Below are 19,616 nucleotides of genomic sequence, written 5' to 3'. Positions count from 1 at the left end.
ATCTGCGCGACAGATGATATTCCTGGTAAAATTAAGGCGAAGGGAAAACCTGTCACCTCTTCCCCTCCACCAACATACACAATAAGATAGATGACCTTCGATTGCGGATTTGCTACCAACGGGAATCTCGAAACTGCAATATTCTTCGATTTTCTGAAACATGGGTTTGGGCAAGATGCTACTCGATGGATTCTCCATTCACTGGGCAGACAGGACAGTGGAGTCAGGGAAATCGTGAGGGGGTTTGCCTCTCCTCTCTGGTGTGCTAACCCCAGCGCTGGAAGTGTCAACCCTCTGTTCATCTGTCTGGTGATAACTGATGGTCAAATGCCGACCCTCCTATGTCCCGAGGGAGTTTTCAGCTATTATCGTGACTGTTGTATACATTCCACCTCAGGATAAGAAAGATAACAAGCTGGCCCTTAATGAAGTCTACAAGGCTATAAACAAGCAAGAAAATTTACATTCAGAGGCTCCTTTTTTGATTGCGGGCAATTTGAATTCTGCATCACTAAGACACATGATGCCCAACTTCCATCAACATGTCTCCAATGCCACTAGTGGTGATAAAGTCCCAGACCACACTGATATTTTACCAACAAGCAACCATACAAGGCCCTCCCTCAGCCGCCATTTGGCAAATCAAATCATGACTCTGTACTGCTGCTTCCTGTTAACCTGTTGAGTGTAGGGGGCAGTATTTTGATTTTTGGATAAAAAACATACCCAAATTTAACTGCCTATTTCTCAGGCCCAGAATATGCATATAATTGCCAGATTAGGATAGAAAACACTATTGTCTGTGAGTTTTATAGAACTGATATTGCAGGCGATAACTTGAGGGAAACTCAACCAGGAAGTAGACTATTTTGAAAGCTCCGAGTTCCAATGAATGCCTTCCCTCCATTTAAAGGGACATCAACCAGATTCCTTTTCCTATGGCTTCCCCATGTCTTTAGACATGGTTTCAGGCTTTGATTTTGAAAAATGAGCGAGAAAGACCACATCGCGTCAGTGTATAGCTAGGTGTCCCCAGAGTTTTGCTTGCGCAACAGTTTGGAGCAGCCATTGTGTCTCTCTCTCTCCTATTGATGAATCTAAAGTCCCGGTTGATATATTATCGATTATATATGAAAAAAACAACCTGAGGATTGATTATAAAAAATGTTTGACATGTTTCTGTGAACATTACGGATACTATTTGGAATTTGTCTGCGATGTCGTGACCGCTCGAGCCTGTGGATTTCTGAACATAACGCGCCAAACAAATGGAGGTATTTTGGATATAAAAATAATCTTTATGGAACAAAAGGAACATTTATTGTGTATCTGGGAGTCTCGTGAGTGAAAACATCCGAAGATCAAAAGGTAAACGATGAATTTGATTGCTTTTCTGATAAACTTACACAAACGCTTGGATTGCTTTCGCTGTAAAGCTTATTTTCAAAGTGGATTAACAAAAGGCTAAACTGTGTTGCCAAATTGCACGTGTGATTTCATGAATATTAATATTTTTCATAATATTATTTGAATGTGGTTCTATGCAATTCAGCAGTTGTTGATGACAATTATCCCGCTAAAGGGATGGGTAGTGGTCAAGCAGAAACTCAAACAGGAAGTACCCGTGACTCGCTCCGTTGAGAAATGGTCACCAGAATCAGATTATGCTACAGGACTGCTTTGATAGCGCGGATTGGAATATGTTTTGAGACTCCTCCGATAACTTTGATGAGCTAATCACCTCCGTCACTGGTGTCGTGACTTTAACATTATTCTGAAGACGTATTTATTTAATTACCTAAATATGTCTAATTGTTACCCAATTAAATGAATCATTAACTAATTAGGATCTGGGACACCACGATAGTGGTTCTTTAAAGAGTTACCATCTCTTGAATTAAACACGAAAAAGTATTTTACCAATCACATCTATAAACAGTCAACTTATTAATCATAACCTCGTATAATATCATCATTCTGAACAGTCGTAACCTTGCATCTGCAAAAACCTGAGCCTTTCTTATGATTCAGTACTACACAAATTGGTTTCATTATTTACTAGGTAATTAAAATGGTAACACAGGCTAAACATACACACTTAATATGTTAAAAACAGGTCCCTAGCGGACTGACAACAATATGGCTAATTGTTACAAAAGACATGGAGAGAGAGGGACAGAGACACTTAACATTGCTACATTTAGAAACGACAAAAAACACGCATAACGTGTACTGCAAAATAAATGTAAAAATCTATATTATTAAATTATTGCACCCACACTGCTCACGCATGTCAACGAATGTGTGAGTTGCCAAGGGCTAAATTAGAAGTGAGTTTTATTTGTGACGCAGATCATGCTGCAAGTCCTGCCTCTCCCATCTCCTCATTGGTTTATAGAAGCAGATTCCCACGTGCCATCTCCTCATTGGTTATACCCTCGTGGGTGATTGAAAGACGAATGGTGTTGTCGGTCGTCGTGGTAATACTATGAATGTTTAGATGCCAATCACAATATAAGTTAAAGAAAAAGCCTGGAAAGAGGAGAGATGACTAGAAACAATTCAGTTGACTGCTTTATGTGTGGATTAATTGTCGGAGAAGAGGACCTTGTGCATTTCGGGTATAATATAAATAACTCAATTATATCCCAGGACAAATTAGCTAGCAAAAGCAAGCTAGCTAAATAGGACAAATTAGCTAGAAAGTGCAAGCTAGCTAGCTAAATTGCCACAAATGTTTAATGCTTTTCGACCTGTCACCAAATTAATGTAATTGGTTCTGAGCTTGTTTTGATATTTTAACCTGTGTGTCGTGATCACGTTTGGTGTGGGGATAAAATACATGTATGCACGATGGCGCACGCGTGCAGCCGGTTTGGGTTCCGTGTTAGTCTTTAAATCTTTGGTTGTTTATAACATGGCCTCACATGTGAATCCTTAAAGAGATGGGTGGGGCTAAGGCTTTAGAGGGTGTGAATGATGCTGAATGGGTATAGACAAAGAAGAGCTCTCCAGTGGGTGTACCAAAACATTCAAAGGCCATTTTCTCAAAAGTGAGGTAACAAGTTTATCAACTTTCAAAGCAGAATGACTTTCCCATTGTTTCTCAGCTGTAGTGTATGAAATACTGTTTTCTAGCTCGGAGTCTCTACTTTCATCCAATGTAAAAAACACAATTACATATTTTGCTCCATAAGACCGATTCGAGCCCGTCAGTCACATATACAACTTGCACACCCACACGTAGACGTAGGTATGTGGTGTAAAATATATTATGAGAAATTAATAGGTTACTAGATTTGATAAAGTAACAATGTATGAATGTATAATGGGTTACTGGAGGTTAACTTGCTAGGTAGAAACGTATTATGGACAGAGCACGCCATATATAGGGGACTGATCTACAGTGCCAGCACAATTATAGTGAAAGTTGATCCTAGAAAGAGACTAGCCTCGAGATACATTTTTAAAAAGGACGCTGCCTCCAAAGTTTCTCTTCCCCTCTGAAATGTCAGTATTTAATAAAAATTCAGCGCATTACATGACGTACATAGACATGCAATAAGTGTGAAGCAGAAAGTGAATGTACTACAGAAATAATTATATAGAGTAACATTGTTAAGGTAGACTAAAATGAAAAACAATGGCTTCCAAGACTGACAAAGTTATGTTTTTAAACCTTGCAATAGGGGGAAAAGCAGAACATTGTTTGAGAGTGAAATTAGTATATTAGCAGTAGAGATTGAGAAGGGCTTCCTATTGGGAAAGAAGGTAGTCTTAGTTGAAGGAAACAGAGAAAGCAACAAAGTGAATGGTAATATTAGTGGCTTTCAGATAGCACTTTAATAATGCAAAATCTTTGTAAATGTTTCATTATAGAAAGGGTCACATGATGAACAGAGGGATGGAACATTGGGACTGACATTAAATTAGAGGCCGCCATCTGGTGTTTGGGTTTAGAGATAAGTTTCCTGTGGAACAATGGATAGCCGTCAGTACTCACTGAACTCAAACAAGGTTATAGTTGTACATTTGAGATCGAGGTATGAATAATTGAATAAGACACGTATTTGACAAGTTCCAATTATTATTACTAAAATTCTATAGTTTGGGTAGCACAAATTATATAAGTAAGAAGGAAATATCTACAAACATAATCTGTTTCCATTACGTGGAACTGTGTCCCAAATTGAAGTATATTCAAGTTAATGTTTTTTGTACCAACTACTGACTTTTTGAAGATCTTAGCAGATTTGTTAAACAAAAGGTTTCATATTTTGACTAGTTTATGTCCCAGGGACAGTTAGCACAGGACTGTATGTCAACGCAATAGTTAAATAAGAAGGTGCCTATTCATCTTTATGGAACATCATATCAGCTGATGTGTCTGAAGTTTAAATCTGTATATGCATGGTTTTATCAAGACTTCCTGCCCAAGATGCAGTAAACTCGATTAATGATTAAGAAGGTTTAGGACTGATTAAAATGTAGCATAGTGAAAACTAACTACATGTTTATTTTCTTTCTTCAAGGGCTTCTTCAATGTCCTCTACAAAGTTTTTGGTGCCTTGAAGTTAGTATGAAGGTAACTGAATCCGGCTGGTAAAGGAGCCCCAAATAAAGTAAGGTCATTTTGTTTGTTTAGTTTATATTTGTTAGTGGTGTTGATACTGATTTATTGCGTGGGGTCTTTTTATATTAGTGAGTTTTTCACAGGTTAGAAAGGATGCACCTTAAAGGGCACACAAATTCATTTTTCTGAAGTATCTATTATCAGAGTTTTGTTTGCACACATGTCAATTCTCTTGATAAGAAATGTACTGAAAAACCCAATGTAAACCTGATACACAATATGTTTGAAATATCGTTAAATAACGTGTGGTACAGGGAAATAAACACTCAATGGGGATGAATGACCTTTGACATCTGTTCTGACTTTCTGGTGAGGCCTGATCACTATCACTGGAAAGACTAGAGACATTGGGTGAGATTTAAATGATTTAAACACTTATAATTAGGAAGAAGTGTATCATTTATCATCAACAGTCCTATGTGTGATTTGAGAGAGAGAGAGAGAGAGAGAGAGCTGACCCTGAATGAGGGACACCCGTCTCGTCTACTCTACCATTACCTTATGGGAGAGAGTTAAGTTAAGATAGAGACATCAAGGGTTGCAATTCTAATTTGATTTGTTATTTTAATTAACAGGCAGTGTTGTTTTTTGGGGGGCGCATGAATCACGATGTGAGTCGTGTCCAAAAGGGGGAATTACCAATTCCCTGGAGCTCTTTGCTAAATATGCAAATAGATTTTCTTCCCATGCCTCCCTGTAAAAGGAAAAAAGGTATGTTGTTAATGATTGACAGTTACTCCAAATTGATTGAAGTTTTCCCCACCTCGAGTGATATATGATGAAGTGTAATTGCTGTCGTTTTGTTTTTGTCTTGCTTCAATACAAATCTCATCAGATTGGGTTTGCTGGATGGCCGGGATTTCTCCCTAAGAATTAGCCCTCCGACTCCCCGACCCTGTAACTCTGTGGTGAGATCACCAAGATGATAGGGGAGTATAAGCCAATTGGGGGGAAAAAATGGTTTCGACTGTATTATTCTCTTTGACATTTGTATTAAGAATGTTGGCAGTAGTACTAATTTGTCATACAGTGAATAATTTGTCATAAATAAATTGTCTGGATTTCCGGGATCAGAAATGCCCTAAACTGTTGTTCTGATCTGTCCTCTCTCGAGGTTATGGCGAAGGTGACCACAGATGGTGGTCTAGATGCATGGAAGGGATCATTTGACTGAGAACAGTGTAAACCTCATCCCCTCTAACCGGCTGAAGTAATGGCAACAATGGCGTTCACTATGGTCCTTCTCCACTTCTACCGTGAGATCTGAATCCGAGCCAGCAATCTGTACAAAGCATCCAGTCGAAGCCATCAACTGCCTTTTCTCTCAGGAGTGCGACATGGATCCATGTGGAGTGAGCATGGAGAGAGATCCCATCCAAACTTCTCTCATGCTGCAGGTGTACTGGTAGGAAAATACATAATGGACTGTAAAACACAGTTTTGGCTCAAGTGAGAGAAAATCGGGACATTATCAAGGGCCATCCACTTTGTGCCACTGGGAGGACGAACTGAAACGCCAGAAGAATGAATGCTGGGAGGGAGGAGGGTGGTCAACCATGCCCGTAATTAATTTAGGCTTATCCAAAATTGTTCATTTGGGGTATCAGGTTAATTGTAGAGGTCTGCACACTGCGAAATGTATATTACTTTAAACTAGAAATACATTGAGATACCGATCTTTCCTTAACATGCCACTCGCAACAAAAGCTCCAGCTGAAATGTCATTGCCAGAATCCATAAATGAAATTGTGTAATGAAGCATATGTGTAACTGTATGAACCGAAGGTCTAAAGCCATGGTTTTACAAGGATTGTAGAACGCAGAATGAAGGGTTTGAAATAATGAAGTGTCTGGTTTTGTGTTGATTTCCCTTACTTTAATAGGAGTACAGAACCTTTTGATAGAAGCTATAATCTAATATTTAAATGAAAATGTAATGATAATTAGCACAGATTGAGTGCTAAAAAAAAATGTTTGTGCTTTTCTAATAACCAATTTCTGTGCTCATGCAAGTTACTTATTGCAGATATTGATGGTGTGGATTCGTTCAATTTGGCAGTACGCCCAGACCCTTGTTCTGAGAACGAAAGACCTGTTTCAAGGGCTCAGCTTAGGGAGACGAAGCCTTGTGCAGTATTGGTCTGTCACATGCATGAACTAGTATTGGTCGGTCACATGAATGAAGCAAACGTTAATGATGAATTAATTATAAATGATGAATAAGCGAAATCATAGAAATATAACTGGTCTGCAGAATAGGGACAGGAACTAAAAGGGACTGCCCCGTTAGAGCTTCTGACAGACGTTCACAATGGTGCATCAAGTTTGTTGGAACCGCTCCAGTTAACTGTTGAAGTCAATCTTAAATTATACATTGAGTGTCCCATATGGAAGAATTTCCACGACAGAACGTTCAAAACAATATTGTGACCAAACATGCAACCCATGAATAGGAGGACGGGCTCATTGTAATGGCTGGAGCGGAATAAATGGAAGTATCACACAAACATATAGAAACCACGTTTGACTCCGTTCCATCCATTCCATTCCAATGATCCCGTCCTGCTATAAATCCTCCCACCAGTCGCCACTGATGTATAGCCTACTTCACTGTGGAAAAAGGGCCACAATACGTGTCATGTTATGATTTTCAGTTTGCTTCCTTCCATGACTGGTTTTTGCCTTCTTCTCCCAGGATCATATGGAAAAATCATCAAAAACAATTGCTATGTTTATTTACAATCCCCTTCTCCAAAAGGATTGCTCATTTACCTAGCGCTTATCAATTTATAAATTACAGTTCATGGATATTCTATCAGAAAATATAAAGTAGATGCTTTGTCTACTTGGAGCCGTCAGGTTCGCTCGACCTTGGGCTCTATTCAATCTGTAAAGCTGCTTACAGATTCCACGCTATAAATCTAAAGTGAATTTCCGATTGAGCCGACATATGCAGCGTTTACCGTGAATGCAGTCTCTGCTAAAGCAGGAACATTGCCATTACATTTCAGTCACGCTGTAAAGCTGAACTTTTGCAATGCGGATTGAATATAGCCCCATTATTCCTGGTTTCCTCACGCATAAAGGTGGTGGAATTATAAGGGAATTAAGTCCAGGTCAGAATATGGCGTAGCTGTAGCCATACCTTCGCTACACCTTCATTTCTGAGATATCCACTCCAAACAAATAGCGGGTGAATAGTCACTGAGATGGGGACTAGAGGGTCAATCTCGCTGATGTCAAAGAATGTCTATTTATAGCCCTGGTTGCACCTTGCATTAACATGTGGTTTTCACGATCTGATCAAGATGATCCAATTACTATCTGTTCAAGGTTCTGTGTCTACTCATGGTTTTTAAAATGTCTCTTATCCTTCCACTGTGTGTATTGTGACCAGATTTCCTGGTCCCTCCATGTATGAAAATGATTTGGCAGTCAGCGGTCAAAATCCTTTCCATGCAATAATTCAGAGACAAGATGATTAATAATAATGACAACATCATTCAATTACCAGACATGTCAATCAATCATGTAAAAAGAAGTGAGAAATATCATGAAATATACGTAATCACAATGTTATTACTAAACAATGTGAACATAAATATTAGTCCATCAGTGGTATTGTATCTACTGCATTATGTACGGTGTTATGTAGATCAGAGCATTCAGATCGGAGACCCTCGTCACGTACTTTTCACATTATAAATCAAAAATCATACATCCAAACATTGAGAGAAAAAAGTCCAAACTTCCCAAGTCATTGTATCGACAATTACTATATGCCCATAACAATGACATTAATAGTACAAGGGTCCAATTCCTTCAATTATCTTTCAACCAGCTTAAACTTTAACATGAACATTCCCTTTTTCATTTGTTAAATCACAATCACCAATACGGTCACACTTCCCATTGACACCAATGCAGCAGCACAGTTATCTACGGAGAGAGAATTTTTTACAACTGGCTAGGACAGAATACTATTCAGGGGGGCGGGAAAAAACAAATCAACTTAAATTGATAGGATTGGTTAGGATAGACCTAACAACTGCTCCGAAAGACAAAAATAGATTAAAAAAAAATACAAATTAATACATTTCCTGAAAGGCCTTCTCAATACACACACATTCAGGAAATACTGTACACCACTATTTGATTAAAACATCCATTTGTTGTCCATTTCAGAAGGCGGCTTACATTCTCAGCAGCTCCGGGGTAAAACTTCCCCTAGGTACAGATCTATAGTAGGATCGGCTTCCCCTCCCCCAATCCTAACCTTAAAGGGATACTTTGGGATTTTGTCAATGGGAACCTTTATCTACTTCTTCCCCAGACTCAGATGAACTCAAGGATAGCATTTGTGTCGCTCTGCGTGCGGTTTGAAGGAAGTTGCTAACTCTAGTTAGCATTGCCTAGCAGAAACTACCTCCAACTTCGTTCATACTGGACGCAGAGACCATTGGTGGGGAAAATTCTAAACTGACCCTGACCGGCGTCTAGGGGCAACAGCACAAGTATCCTTCCAGAATCTGTAGACTACGCAAGTGAATATGGATTTGGATTTTTATCTTTCCTTCCCTAAAGTAATCCCTTCCATGACCTTCACCGGATTGTTTGTCCACTCCAGATTTTAAAAATAAAGTGAGAAAAACACTGCAAGGGCCTAGATGGAAACAACTAGTACCTCCCCTACTCACATTTCCAATACAAATACACCGGAAGAGAGAGACTTTGTGAAATGAAATCAACAAAAGTATAAACACACTGCTTGGCCCTATGCAGTAGCTCTGCAATCCTTTCCATTCATTAAATCTGATTATTTCAGTATCATTCTGTTCATATATAAATAAGGCAATAGTAAACATGATGCACTGCCCTCATTTGGGCCAATTGAGATAATGCGTGTGACTAAACACATTTTCGCTTTGGGCCAATCAGTATAATTGAGTAAATACTGGATCTCTATGGCAAGATACATCATTCACCCAAGTTTCATCAATACAGGGCCAGTGGCAGTCTGAGATATCGCGTCTGACTAACGTATGAATGAAAGGACGGACACAGATCTACAGTCCCCTCTCCATCGTGGGGTACAATTATCTTGGGCATATGAAAAGGCTGAACGACACTGTCAACGTGGTTATACTGTTTCTATACAAGTATACATCACAATTACTCTGCCTTGCATACAACACAAAGCGTAATACAAACTCTCTCCAACCACTATCAGTTTAACACATCACCCAACAGTCAGGCAAGCCAGTCTCACCGACTTATCCCTTTGTGAATCCTGTCCCTTCGAGTTGTCTTGAACTGAAGCACCTGCAATTCTCAACCTCCTTGTCCCCACCTCTCACAAACCCCCATAATCCTCTGCTCCATTTGGTGTGAAATTAACAGAATGTGTTGACAGGAGAAAGAGAGAGAAAGCAGCTTCAGTCTTGATAATGAGCCTGTCGCAGATGGCTTTGGCCGTGACTCTGTTGCCTGGGGAACAGAACATCTTCCCTGGGAAAGATGGATTGGAAGAGAGGAGGCGAAAGAGTGAGGCATGGAGGCGTGGAAACAATGAAAGCTTTCCTCATCAATGGATCATGACATGGAGCAAGGACACCAAGTTGACAGTGAACGCTAGGAGGACAAATTCAGGAGTTGCATGACTTGCAAGAAGCAGGGCAGGCCTTCATACACAGGCAAATATCTAACACTGGACACATGCACTTTCCAAAAACAGACACAACCTGGGTCACTTCTCTTTTCATCAGAAATAGATCCAAGTTAGTTTTTTTTTTAACACCTACATACGGGTATGTACATTTAAACAATGGCTTTACTTCATCTTTTTTTTTTTTTTGCAGTCTCATTTGGTAACTATAAAAAGCGACGTTGTTTCTCGTTGGACAGTCTGCGTGTACGATTTGGAGTGCCCGAGTCGTGAACTGGAGTCTGAGGGTCTTCTCTTTAGATAGACAACCTTACAGTTATAGTCGCATGTGATAGCGCAGCTTCTCGATAAGGCACTGTAACTAGTGTCCACTGTCAGCAGCAATCAGGCCTTCTGTCACACACTCACACACACACACAGGTTGGGGTTTCCAATACAAATGCAGTCAATTCAGAGGGTAAACTTTTTTGTTTGTTTGTGTCTTGGAACATTTATTTCATTTTACTTTCTTGAAATGACTGAATTGAAATGCCCCCAACACTGACACACACGCCTACCCAGACACACTCCGGGGACAGTGGCAAAGTGTCCATTTCTAATGCTAGATACAGGAACTCTGAGCGTGTACCTTCTGCAAACGGTCAGCGCAAATGTGGGATGTTCAACTATTCCAGAATAACTGGACCTTTTGCTTTAACAGTATAAAAATGGAAGGACGGTAGCCCGAGGCGGCACCTTCATCTCAACAAATCTAGTCAGAGATGCTAATTAGGATAGAACTCGACGCAGCCATATCAGTGGAAATCAGGTACTGTCGTTTGACTTCCCGGGAAGAGACAACATGGTGGCTGAGATATTGCCTACCATGGTAAGTGTTTCCTTTCACTACTATGTTCTACTGTTAAAACACACCCTAAAACAAGTTGTCAGGCCTTATATTCTCATTATCCAAACGGCCAACTTTCCCATTAATTGCATAGGGGGCTGTTCGTGTGGTTCAGTCGAGAAGATGAGAACGGTCTAATAGTGTGTATGTGTTAAGAGGGTTTACAACACAAAAGCTAGTAATGTTAGAACTGGCCTTTTCACATTTTAAAAAGTCATCATCACAGCTATAAAACAACAAAAAAAAGACAGAAAAAGTAGAATGAACTAAATCAGAGCGAGTCCACAGGTTTCATAAGCTAGAGGAGCCTGGGTACGGGTGCACATTTTAGGACACCCTCAGCCTCAACACTACCCGGGGAATATAGTCATCTGCATCCAGTGATATCGCAGTTCGTCCCACAGTTTCACCATTCTCTGTGTTTATCCACGCAATGTTCAGGGGAACGAGAAAGGTGCCGAGCCACCAGCCCCTAATACCCAACCCCACCCTTCTGAAGTGTGAATGTCTATCAAGCAGTCCTGCAGTCACTGAGTTAGGGGAGAGACAGGGTTTGGTGTGGGGCAACAACTCTACATATCTGGTGGAATGAGCAGGGTGTGAGAGCCCTGCAGTCATTTCCCACTCATTACAGGCAGATAGATGCTTTTCACTCATATAGAGGTTGATTAAAGTGTCTCCTCACAGGTCCAGACAGAGCATTTTAGTGATAAACTGACTTTGGGCGGGGCAAGGAAGGAGTCTCCACCCCCACCACGCAGCTAGAGCGCCTTCTCCTTGGCGATAATGATGGAGGCCTCCACGTCAGTTTCAGGTGAGGCCAGGGGCGGGACTTTGGCGGGAGTGGGCGGCTTCTCCTTCTTGGGGGAGGGGCTTCCTTTCTCTGCGTGGGAGATGGCCGAGTCTGCGATGCTGGACTTGGCGTCGTCAGGGGTGTGCTCGTTGGGGATGAGTGGAGCTGTAGTTTTCTACAGAGGGAACATGAAACAATAGGGAACATGAAACAAGACTCTAAACTATTGATAGCTGCCCTGTATTTGAATTCAGGGGATGTGAAAAGGCAAGATATTGCACCAGTAAAAAAATACTGACAAAGTGAGGCACAAAATGGCTACAGTAGATGGCAACTGTAGACATTGCAATGTACAAAATAGCTATAGTAGGACAGACTAGACACCAGTACAAAATGGCTATAGTAGGACAGACTACACACCAGTACAAAATGGCATCTGTACAGACACAAAATGTCTACAGAACTGTGAGCTGCAGAGTACATTAATAGTATCTTTATAAAAAAAAAAGGAAAATGGTTTCTGCTCTACAGTACATCGTTCACCCCCTTTGCTCTCCTCCCTCTATGCAATTGATTTAGGCTACATTGTATGCACGTTCACTGTACTAATGCTTCGTGTCTGGCAAGCTGAAACCATTTCAGTGCCAGACAGTAAATTTGTGTGCGTGCGTGCGTGGGCTTACTGTGGTCTGTGGCACTGGATTGCTCTGGGCGGCAGTGGACGCAGGAACAGGCAAATCATCCTGCGTCAGCCCTCTTCTGTCCAAGACACTGCCAAGGGGAGACAGACAGTTATCAACAACACCCTATTCACCACTGAACAGAAAAGGAGAGAGCGAGAGAGAAATGAGAGAAAGACAAAGGAGGGAGGTAAGGGGAGGAGGATAAAGGGAGGCTACATGAGAGAGAGGAATAATATTAGAGACTAAGCGAACAAGAAAGTAGTGAGAGTGAGACGAGGGAGGGTCGGAAAGGGCGGGAGGACCAGAGGGTGGCTATAGAGGAGAAGAATAGTAGAGGGAAATTAGCAAGAGGAAGATAAAGAAAGAGAAGTAGCAAGAGAGAAAGAGACCATGAGAGGGTAAAAACAAATGAAAACCACAGCAGCAGAGTATTTTCTACACTAGTTAATCCTATGAGCACAGAATTGTGCTCCTTCTGTACAGTACCTGGGGTATGCAGGCCCACATAACACTTCACAGCAGTTCTTGACGATGTTCTTGTGGCTGTAGGGGTTTTGCAGCCGGTTCTTTCCCGACCATGAGCCTTTGATCTGTAAAACACAAAATACAGCCACCCGTAAAAAAAAAATGAATATATCTTGATTAGATCAGTACTGAAACCCCTGAGTCAATCACATTTGGCAGTGATTACAGCTGAGAGTCTTTCTGGGTAAGTTTCTAAGGAGCTTTGCATTCCTGGATAGTACAACATTTACACATGATTCTTTTTTAACTCTTCAAGCTCTGTCAAGTTGATTGTTGATAATTACTAGACTGCCATTTTTAAGTCTAGCCATAGATTCTCATGCCAATTTAAGTCAAAACTAACAAGGCCACTTTGGAACATCTATTGTATGTTTGGCCTTGAGTTTTAGGTTATTGTCCTGCTGAAAGGTGACTGCCTCCCAGTGTCTGTTGGAAAGCAGACTGAACCAGGTTTTCCTCTAGGATTTTGCTTGTGCTTGGCACCATTCAATTTTTTTTAAGTCTTGAAAAATTCAACAGTCCTTAAACAATTACAAGCATACCAATAACATGATGCAGCCACCACTATGCTTGAAAATATAGATTGGCACTCAGTGATGTGTTGTGTAGGATTTGCCCCAAACATAATGCTTTCTATTCAGGACAAAATTGAATTGCTTTGCAGTAATACTTTAGTGCCTTATTGCAAACATGATGCATGTTTCGGAATATTTTTTATACAAACGTCCTTTTCACTCCTCATTTGTCTCCTATCACAGCAATTAAACTATTTTTTTAAATCCCTGAGAGGTTTCCTTCCTCTCCGGCAACTGAGTTAGAAAGGACACCTGTATCTTTGTATTGATTGGGTGAATTGATACACCATCCAAAGCTTAATGAATAGCTTCACCATGCTCAAAGGGATATTCAGTGTCTCCTTTACCAATAGAGTTCAGTTTGTCAAATCGGAGCGCCTGTTGTCCGGACCTCTGGCAGTCTCTATGGGGGTGCCACAGGGTTAAATTCTCGGAACAACTCTTTTCTCTGTATATGTCAACGATGTCGCTCTTGCTGCGGGTGATTCCCTATTCCACCTCTACTCAGACGGGCCAGATGTATACATAATGGTGTCTTCTTTGGACAATGTGTTAACAAACCTCCAAACAAGCTTCAATAATGCCATACAACACTCCTTCGTGGCCTCCAACTGCTCTTAAACACTAGTAAAACTAAATGCATGCTTTTCAACCGTTTGCTGCCCACACCCGCCTGCCCGACTAGCTTCACTACTCTGGACGGTTCGGACTTAGAATATGTGGACAACTACCTAAGTGTCTGGCTAGACTGTAAACTCTCCTTCCAGACTCATATTAAACATCTCCAATCCAAAATGAAATCTAGAATCTGCTTCCTATTTCGTAACAAAGCCTCCTTCACTCACGCCACCAAACATACCCTCGTAAAACTGACTATCCTACCGATCCTCGACGACGTCATTTACAAAATAGCCTCCAACACTCTACTCAGCAAACTGGATGCAGTCTATCACAGTGCCATCCCTTTTGTCACCAAAGCCCCATATACCACCCACCACTGCAACCTGTATGCTCTAGTCGGCTGGCCCTCACTACATATTCATCTCCAGACTCACTGGCTCCAGGTCATCTGTAAGTCTATGCTAGGTAAAGCTCCGCCTTATCTCTGCTCACTGGTCACGATAACACCCACCCGTAGCACGCGCTCCAGCAGGTATATCTCACTGGTCATCCCCAAGGCCAACACCTCCTTTGGCCGCCTTTCCTTCCAGTTCTCTGCTGCCAATGACTGACACAAATTGTAAAAAGTTGCTGGAGACTTATTTCCCTCACTAACTTTAAACATCAGCTATCTGAGCAGCTAACTAAGCTGTACCTAGCCCATCTGTTAAATAGCCCATCCAATCTACCTACCTCATCCCAATATTGTTTTTATATACTTTTCTGCTCTTTTGCACACCAGTATTTCTACTTGCACATCCATCACTCGTGTTAATCTGCTAAATTGTAATTACTTCGCTACTATGGCCTATTTATTGCCTTACCTCCTCACGCCATTTGCCCACACTGTATATAGACTTTTTTTCTCTATTGTGTTAATGACTGTACACTTGTTTATTCCATGTCTAACTCTGTGTTGTTGTGTCGCACTGCTTTGCTTTATCTTGGCCAGGTCACAGTTGTAAATGAGAACTTGTTCTCAACTAGCCTACCTGGTTAAATAAAAGGTGAAATTAAAATTAAAATAAAATACCTTTCTTTGTGAGGCATTGGAAAACCTCCCTGGTCTTTGTGCTCTAAATTCACTGCTCTAGTGGTGGACCTTAGACACAATTATGTGTAGGGTACAGAGATGGGGTAATAGCAATTTATGTTGAGTCCATGCAAGTTATGAGACTTGTTAAGCACATTTTTACTCCTGAATGTATTTAGGCATGCCATAAAAGGGGTTGAATTCTTGACTCAAGACATTTCAGATTAAATTTTTTAAAATTCATTTGTAAAAATGTCAACAACAAAAAAAATGATCTACATTGTGTGTAGATCAGTGGCACAAAATCTAAATGTAATCCATTTTAAACTCCGGCTTTAACTAAATGTGGAAAAAGGCAAAGGGTGTGAACACATTCTGAAGGCACTGTAGCAAGGAATACATTTCTTATGCCATCTCTTCCACACAGGGTAAATTCCATTTCAATTCGGTGAACTGAAATCCAAGTCCATTCATTTCTTTTCAATGAGGTATATTGTAATTTCAGTTCTGTAATTGACTGAATTGGAATGGAATAGACCTCAACCCTACTTCTGCCAAAAGCAAACAATACCCTTACAGACAGATCTCAGACACTGCCTGTCTGGTTACCATTTAAAAAAATAGGGGATATTCAGTATTGCCTCCCCCTACTAAAATAATTTCCTTATTCAAAAGTACGGTTCCATTTTTAGATTGTAATCCCACAGGGTTACACTTGACCTACAAAAAAATATCTGGTGAGGGATTTAATAAATTCCTGATCAAAGTATAAGATAGGTATGTTAATATGCATGTATGCAGGGCATATTGTCATTAAAATGACCAAATTCTTTAACACAATTTTGTGTTGACGGGTAGTGATACTAGGATATATTTCTCCAAAATGGAAATAATTATTCACACAAAGAGTTAACAATGCATGAAGTATCCAGCTGGTCCAGCTAGTATCCAGCTGGTCCAGCTAGTATCCAGCTGGTACCCAAAATGTACCAAAGTCAGCGGAATCTTCAGTAATTAACAGGTAATCCACAGTCATTTAGGTCATTTATCCTTGAACAAAAACAAGACAAACGCACACAAACTACATACAAAAGTATGTAGACACCCTTTCAAAATGAGTGGATTCGGCTATTTCAGCCACACCCGTTTCTGACAGTTTTATAAAATCGAGCACATAGCCATGCAATCTCCATAGACAAACAGTGGCAGTAGAATGACCTTACTGAAGACCTCAGTGACTTTCAACGTGGCAACTTCATAGGATGCCACCTTTCCAACAAGTCAGTTCGACAAATTTCTGCCCTGCTAGAGCTGCCCCAGTCAACTGTAAGTGCTGTTATTGTGAAGTGGAAACATCTAGGAGCAACAACGGGTCGGTCAGCCACAAAGTGGTAGGTCACACAAACTCACAGAACGGGACCCCCCCCGAGTGCTGAAGTGCATAAAAATAGTTATCCTTGGTTGAAACACTTACTACGGAGTTCCAAACTGCAACATCAGCACAATAACTTTGTCGGGAGGTTCATGAAATGGGTTTCCATGGCCCGAGCAGCCGCACACAAGCGTAAGATCAAGTCCCCACAGCAATTTTCCAACATCTAGCGAAAAGCCTTCCCAGAAAGTGGAGGTGGTGTCCACATACTTTTGGTCATGTAGCGCACATATTGTCCAGTTTCTAGTGGACAGACCATATGGTTCAAGAGAAAAATGCGTAATTAATGACAAAAAGCATCTAATCAACAATTGCATTCATTTCAATGAACTCTGCAACTCTTCTAGCTATTGACTTTTTTCACAACTGCAACCAGATTGGCACCAAAACATTTACAACATGACCTATTGACAAAATAAAATAAGTGTGTGTAAAAAAATATATATATATTTCATGCTGAAACCCTCATATTAGACATCAATAGTTTTTACTATGTTCACGGTTTATATTTAAAATGATGTTTTACAGCTTTGTTATATTTTATTTTAAAGTCATCTTATTTGATATATTTTACAGGTGATAAGGCCACACAGGGGGACAGAGATAATTACAGACAGCTGTGAACCTGAAGTACCCAAAAAGGCCACTAGATGTCATTGATAAAATTCCCTCAAAACCCACAAGTTACCAAAATTCTGGTTGTTTACTGGTAAACTTAGGAGGTTTCCAGTAATATACCGTCCCTTTGAAACCCTACCTGCTGGTGAATGTAATGGAAACAGAAATTCCTCAGGGTGTTCAGAAATATACTAGACCGGTCCTTTCAGGAGGTTAGACATCAGATACACACTGAATATACAAAACGATACAAATACCTTCAATAACTAATGTGTCGAAATATACCCAAACATGTAAAGGAGGAAATGACATTTTTCTACTTTTGTGTACCTATACAGGACACATCAACGAACGCATCGCATATCCATCACGATGCATTTCTGTGTAGTACAAATCAGGACCTATTCGGCTACAGTCATTCTGTTATCAGGTGTTAATCCACTTCACTTACCAAACTCATCATAGCCATTATTTTTTGCAGACATCTTTGAATTTTAATTCAGAGGAGAGATATTTAACAGAGTAAAAAAAAAAAAACGTGGTCACAAATAGAGGGCTTTTAATTATATATATATTTTTTACCATCATTCTGTTACAAAAATGTACATCTGCACAGTTGTTCAAGTAAAAATTGTTTTTGTACCATTTTCATTGGAAATGGTTGAAAGTAGTCCTTGTGCATATAGACTTGTATGGTTTGTTAAACTTTAGTTTCATGGTATTGTCATTATGCTACCATGGAATTGTCCTCACTATTCAATAGGCTTTTGTAAACTTGTTGATGATTTATTGTTTATGTAATGCCAATGGATGTGAGTGTCTAAGACTGCTATGTAGTTATTAATCAAACTTGAAGTTAGAATTAAATCACTTCTGCATTGCCATAGTCAGGCAGTAAAGCTTTGTCCCCCCACCATGGTCATGAAATCACACCGGTCTTGGGTACTGTATAAAAACCTACGATCAGTACAGGTAGACTTCCCTCACAAGGCCTTGCATTCCTCAGAATAAGAAGTCTTTGCCTGCATTTGAAAACAAAGACAGAGTAAATATTGCCATGGTCTATTTGATTGAATACTAGCCCCCCCCCCCCCCCCCCCCCCCCCCCCAAGGCTACAAAGAAAAAAAGGGTGTGTGGTTCCCAAGGTGATAGCTGACTGGAGAACTTGAGTGTTTACATCACCCACCCTGAGTGTATATTTATCTTTCCAGCCATGCCATGTTAGCACTCCACTGGAGTGAAGCAGCTCCTATCAACTGACACAGGGTCAGGTCTTATTGCATTATGGTTAAGGTTAGGATTAGGGATAGCGTTAATCTGATCCCAGATCTGTGGTAATGTAAAAACTTTAACTCGAGTCCCGACTGTGTAGTCGCTACATTAGACGAGTTGCCTCCTACAACGTGCCAATGTTCCAGCAGGCACGCCTGTACTTAGACAACATCAGTTTAGCATAGAGGAAAGGTGGGACGTCCGGCTTTCTTACGTCACTGCCTTATCCGCTTGTTGCCCTAGCGTAAACACCCCTCAGACAAAATAGTATCTAGAATATTTTGAATAAGTGCATTTCGCAAGTGGCTAGTTTGCGTCAACTTTGAATAAAAACTACTGCAAAGGTTTGGCCTGCAAACTTTGGCTTCAAATTGCAACGTTCTGTCATGTCTGCCTACAATCTATGGTAAGACTTTTTCATATGCACAATTCCTGTCTGCATTTTACGCCCCGCCTACCCAATCTCATGATTTCTTGGGAGAGTTGTCTGAGGAGGACCCTTCCTGGATTTATTTTTCCCTTTTCGAAGTTACCAAGAGAATCCCTCATGATTTCTGAGACTACCAGCTGTGTAAATAATCTAAAACATCCTTCCTTCCTTCATCTCCATAATCACCCGTGCTGGATAAAAAGAGGAGAGGCAGACAGTTTAAACGGTTGAGACACAGCCCCCTGTAATAGGAGTAGTGAATGGTAGAGAATAGATCTACTCACATCCTCATTGGTGGTCTGGTTGAGGGAGATAAGATAAGAATGGAAGCCTGTCAGTCCCACTACTGACCACAAGGTGAAGAAGCACACCAACACTTCCAGCACAGTGGGATGGGGTTAAAGAAACAG

General features: G+C 40.6%; 1 protein-coding gene and 1 long non-coding RNA gene across 2 annotated transcripts in view; one reads left to right on the top strand and one right to left on the bottom strand.

Moving 5' to 3' along the window:
- Positions 1-4,533: 4,533 nt before the first annotated feature.
- Positions 4,534-10,660, top strand: LOC109905301 (uncharacterized). Its single transcript, XR_002257247.2, has 4 exons — positions 4,534-4,622; positions 5,209-5,344; positions 5,469-5,541; positions 5,748-10,660. It is a non-coding gene; the product is annotated as an uncharacterized LOC109905301 (long non-coding RNA).
- The window catches only part of LOC109905300 (zinc finger DHHC-type palmitoyltransferase 9), a 45,665-nt gene continuing 34,762 nt past the window's right edge, over positions 8,714-19,616 (bottom strand). Inside the window, exons 6-9 of the mRNA XM_020502594.2 lie at positions 19,491-19,593; positions 13,147-13,250; positions 12,661-12,748; positions 8,714-12,152 (exon numbers count right to left, since the gene is read on the bottom strand). Coding sequence (XP_020358183.1) covers positions 11,946-12,152; positions 12,661-12,748; positions 13,147-13,250; positions 19,491-19,593 — 502 coding nt within the window. The 3' untranslated portion in view covers positions 8,714-11,945. The remainder of the gene's footprint in view (positions 12,153-12,660; positions 12,749-13,146; positions 13,251-19,490; positions 19,594-19,616) is intronic.

The sequence above is a fragment of the Oncorhynchus kisutch genome, linkage group LG15, assembly GCF_002021735.2.
Source record: "Oncorhynchus kisutch isolate 150728-3 linkage group LG15, Okis_V2, whole genome shotgun sequence".
NCBI classification, from domain to species: domain Eukaryota; kingdom Metazoa; phylum Chordata; class Actinopteri; order Salmoniformes; family Salmonidae; genus Oncorhynchus; species Oncorhynchus kisutch.
Note: the sequence above shows the minus strand (reverse complement) of the source record. Positions and strands in the feature narration are given on the sequence as shown.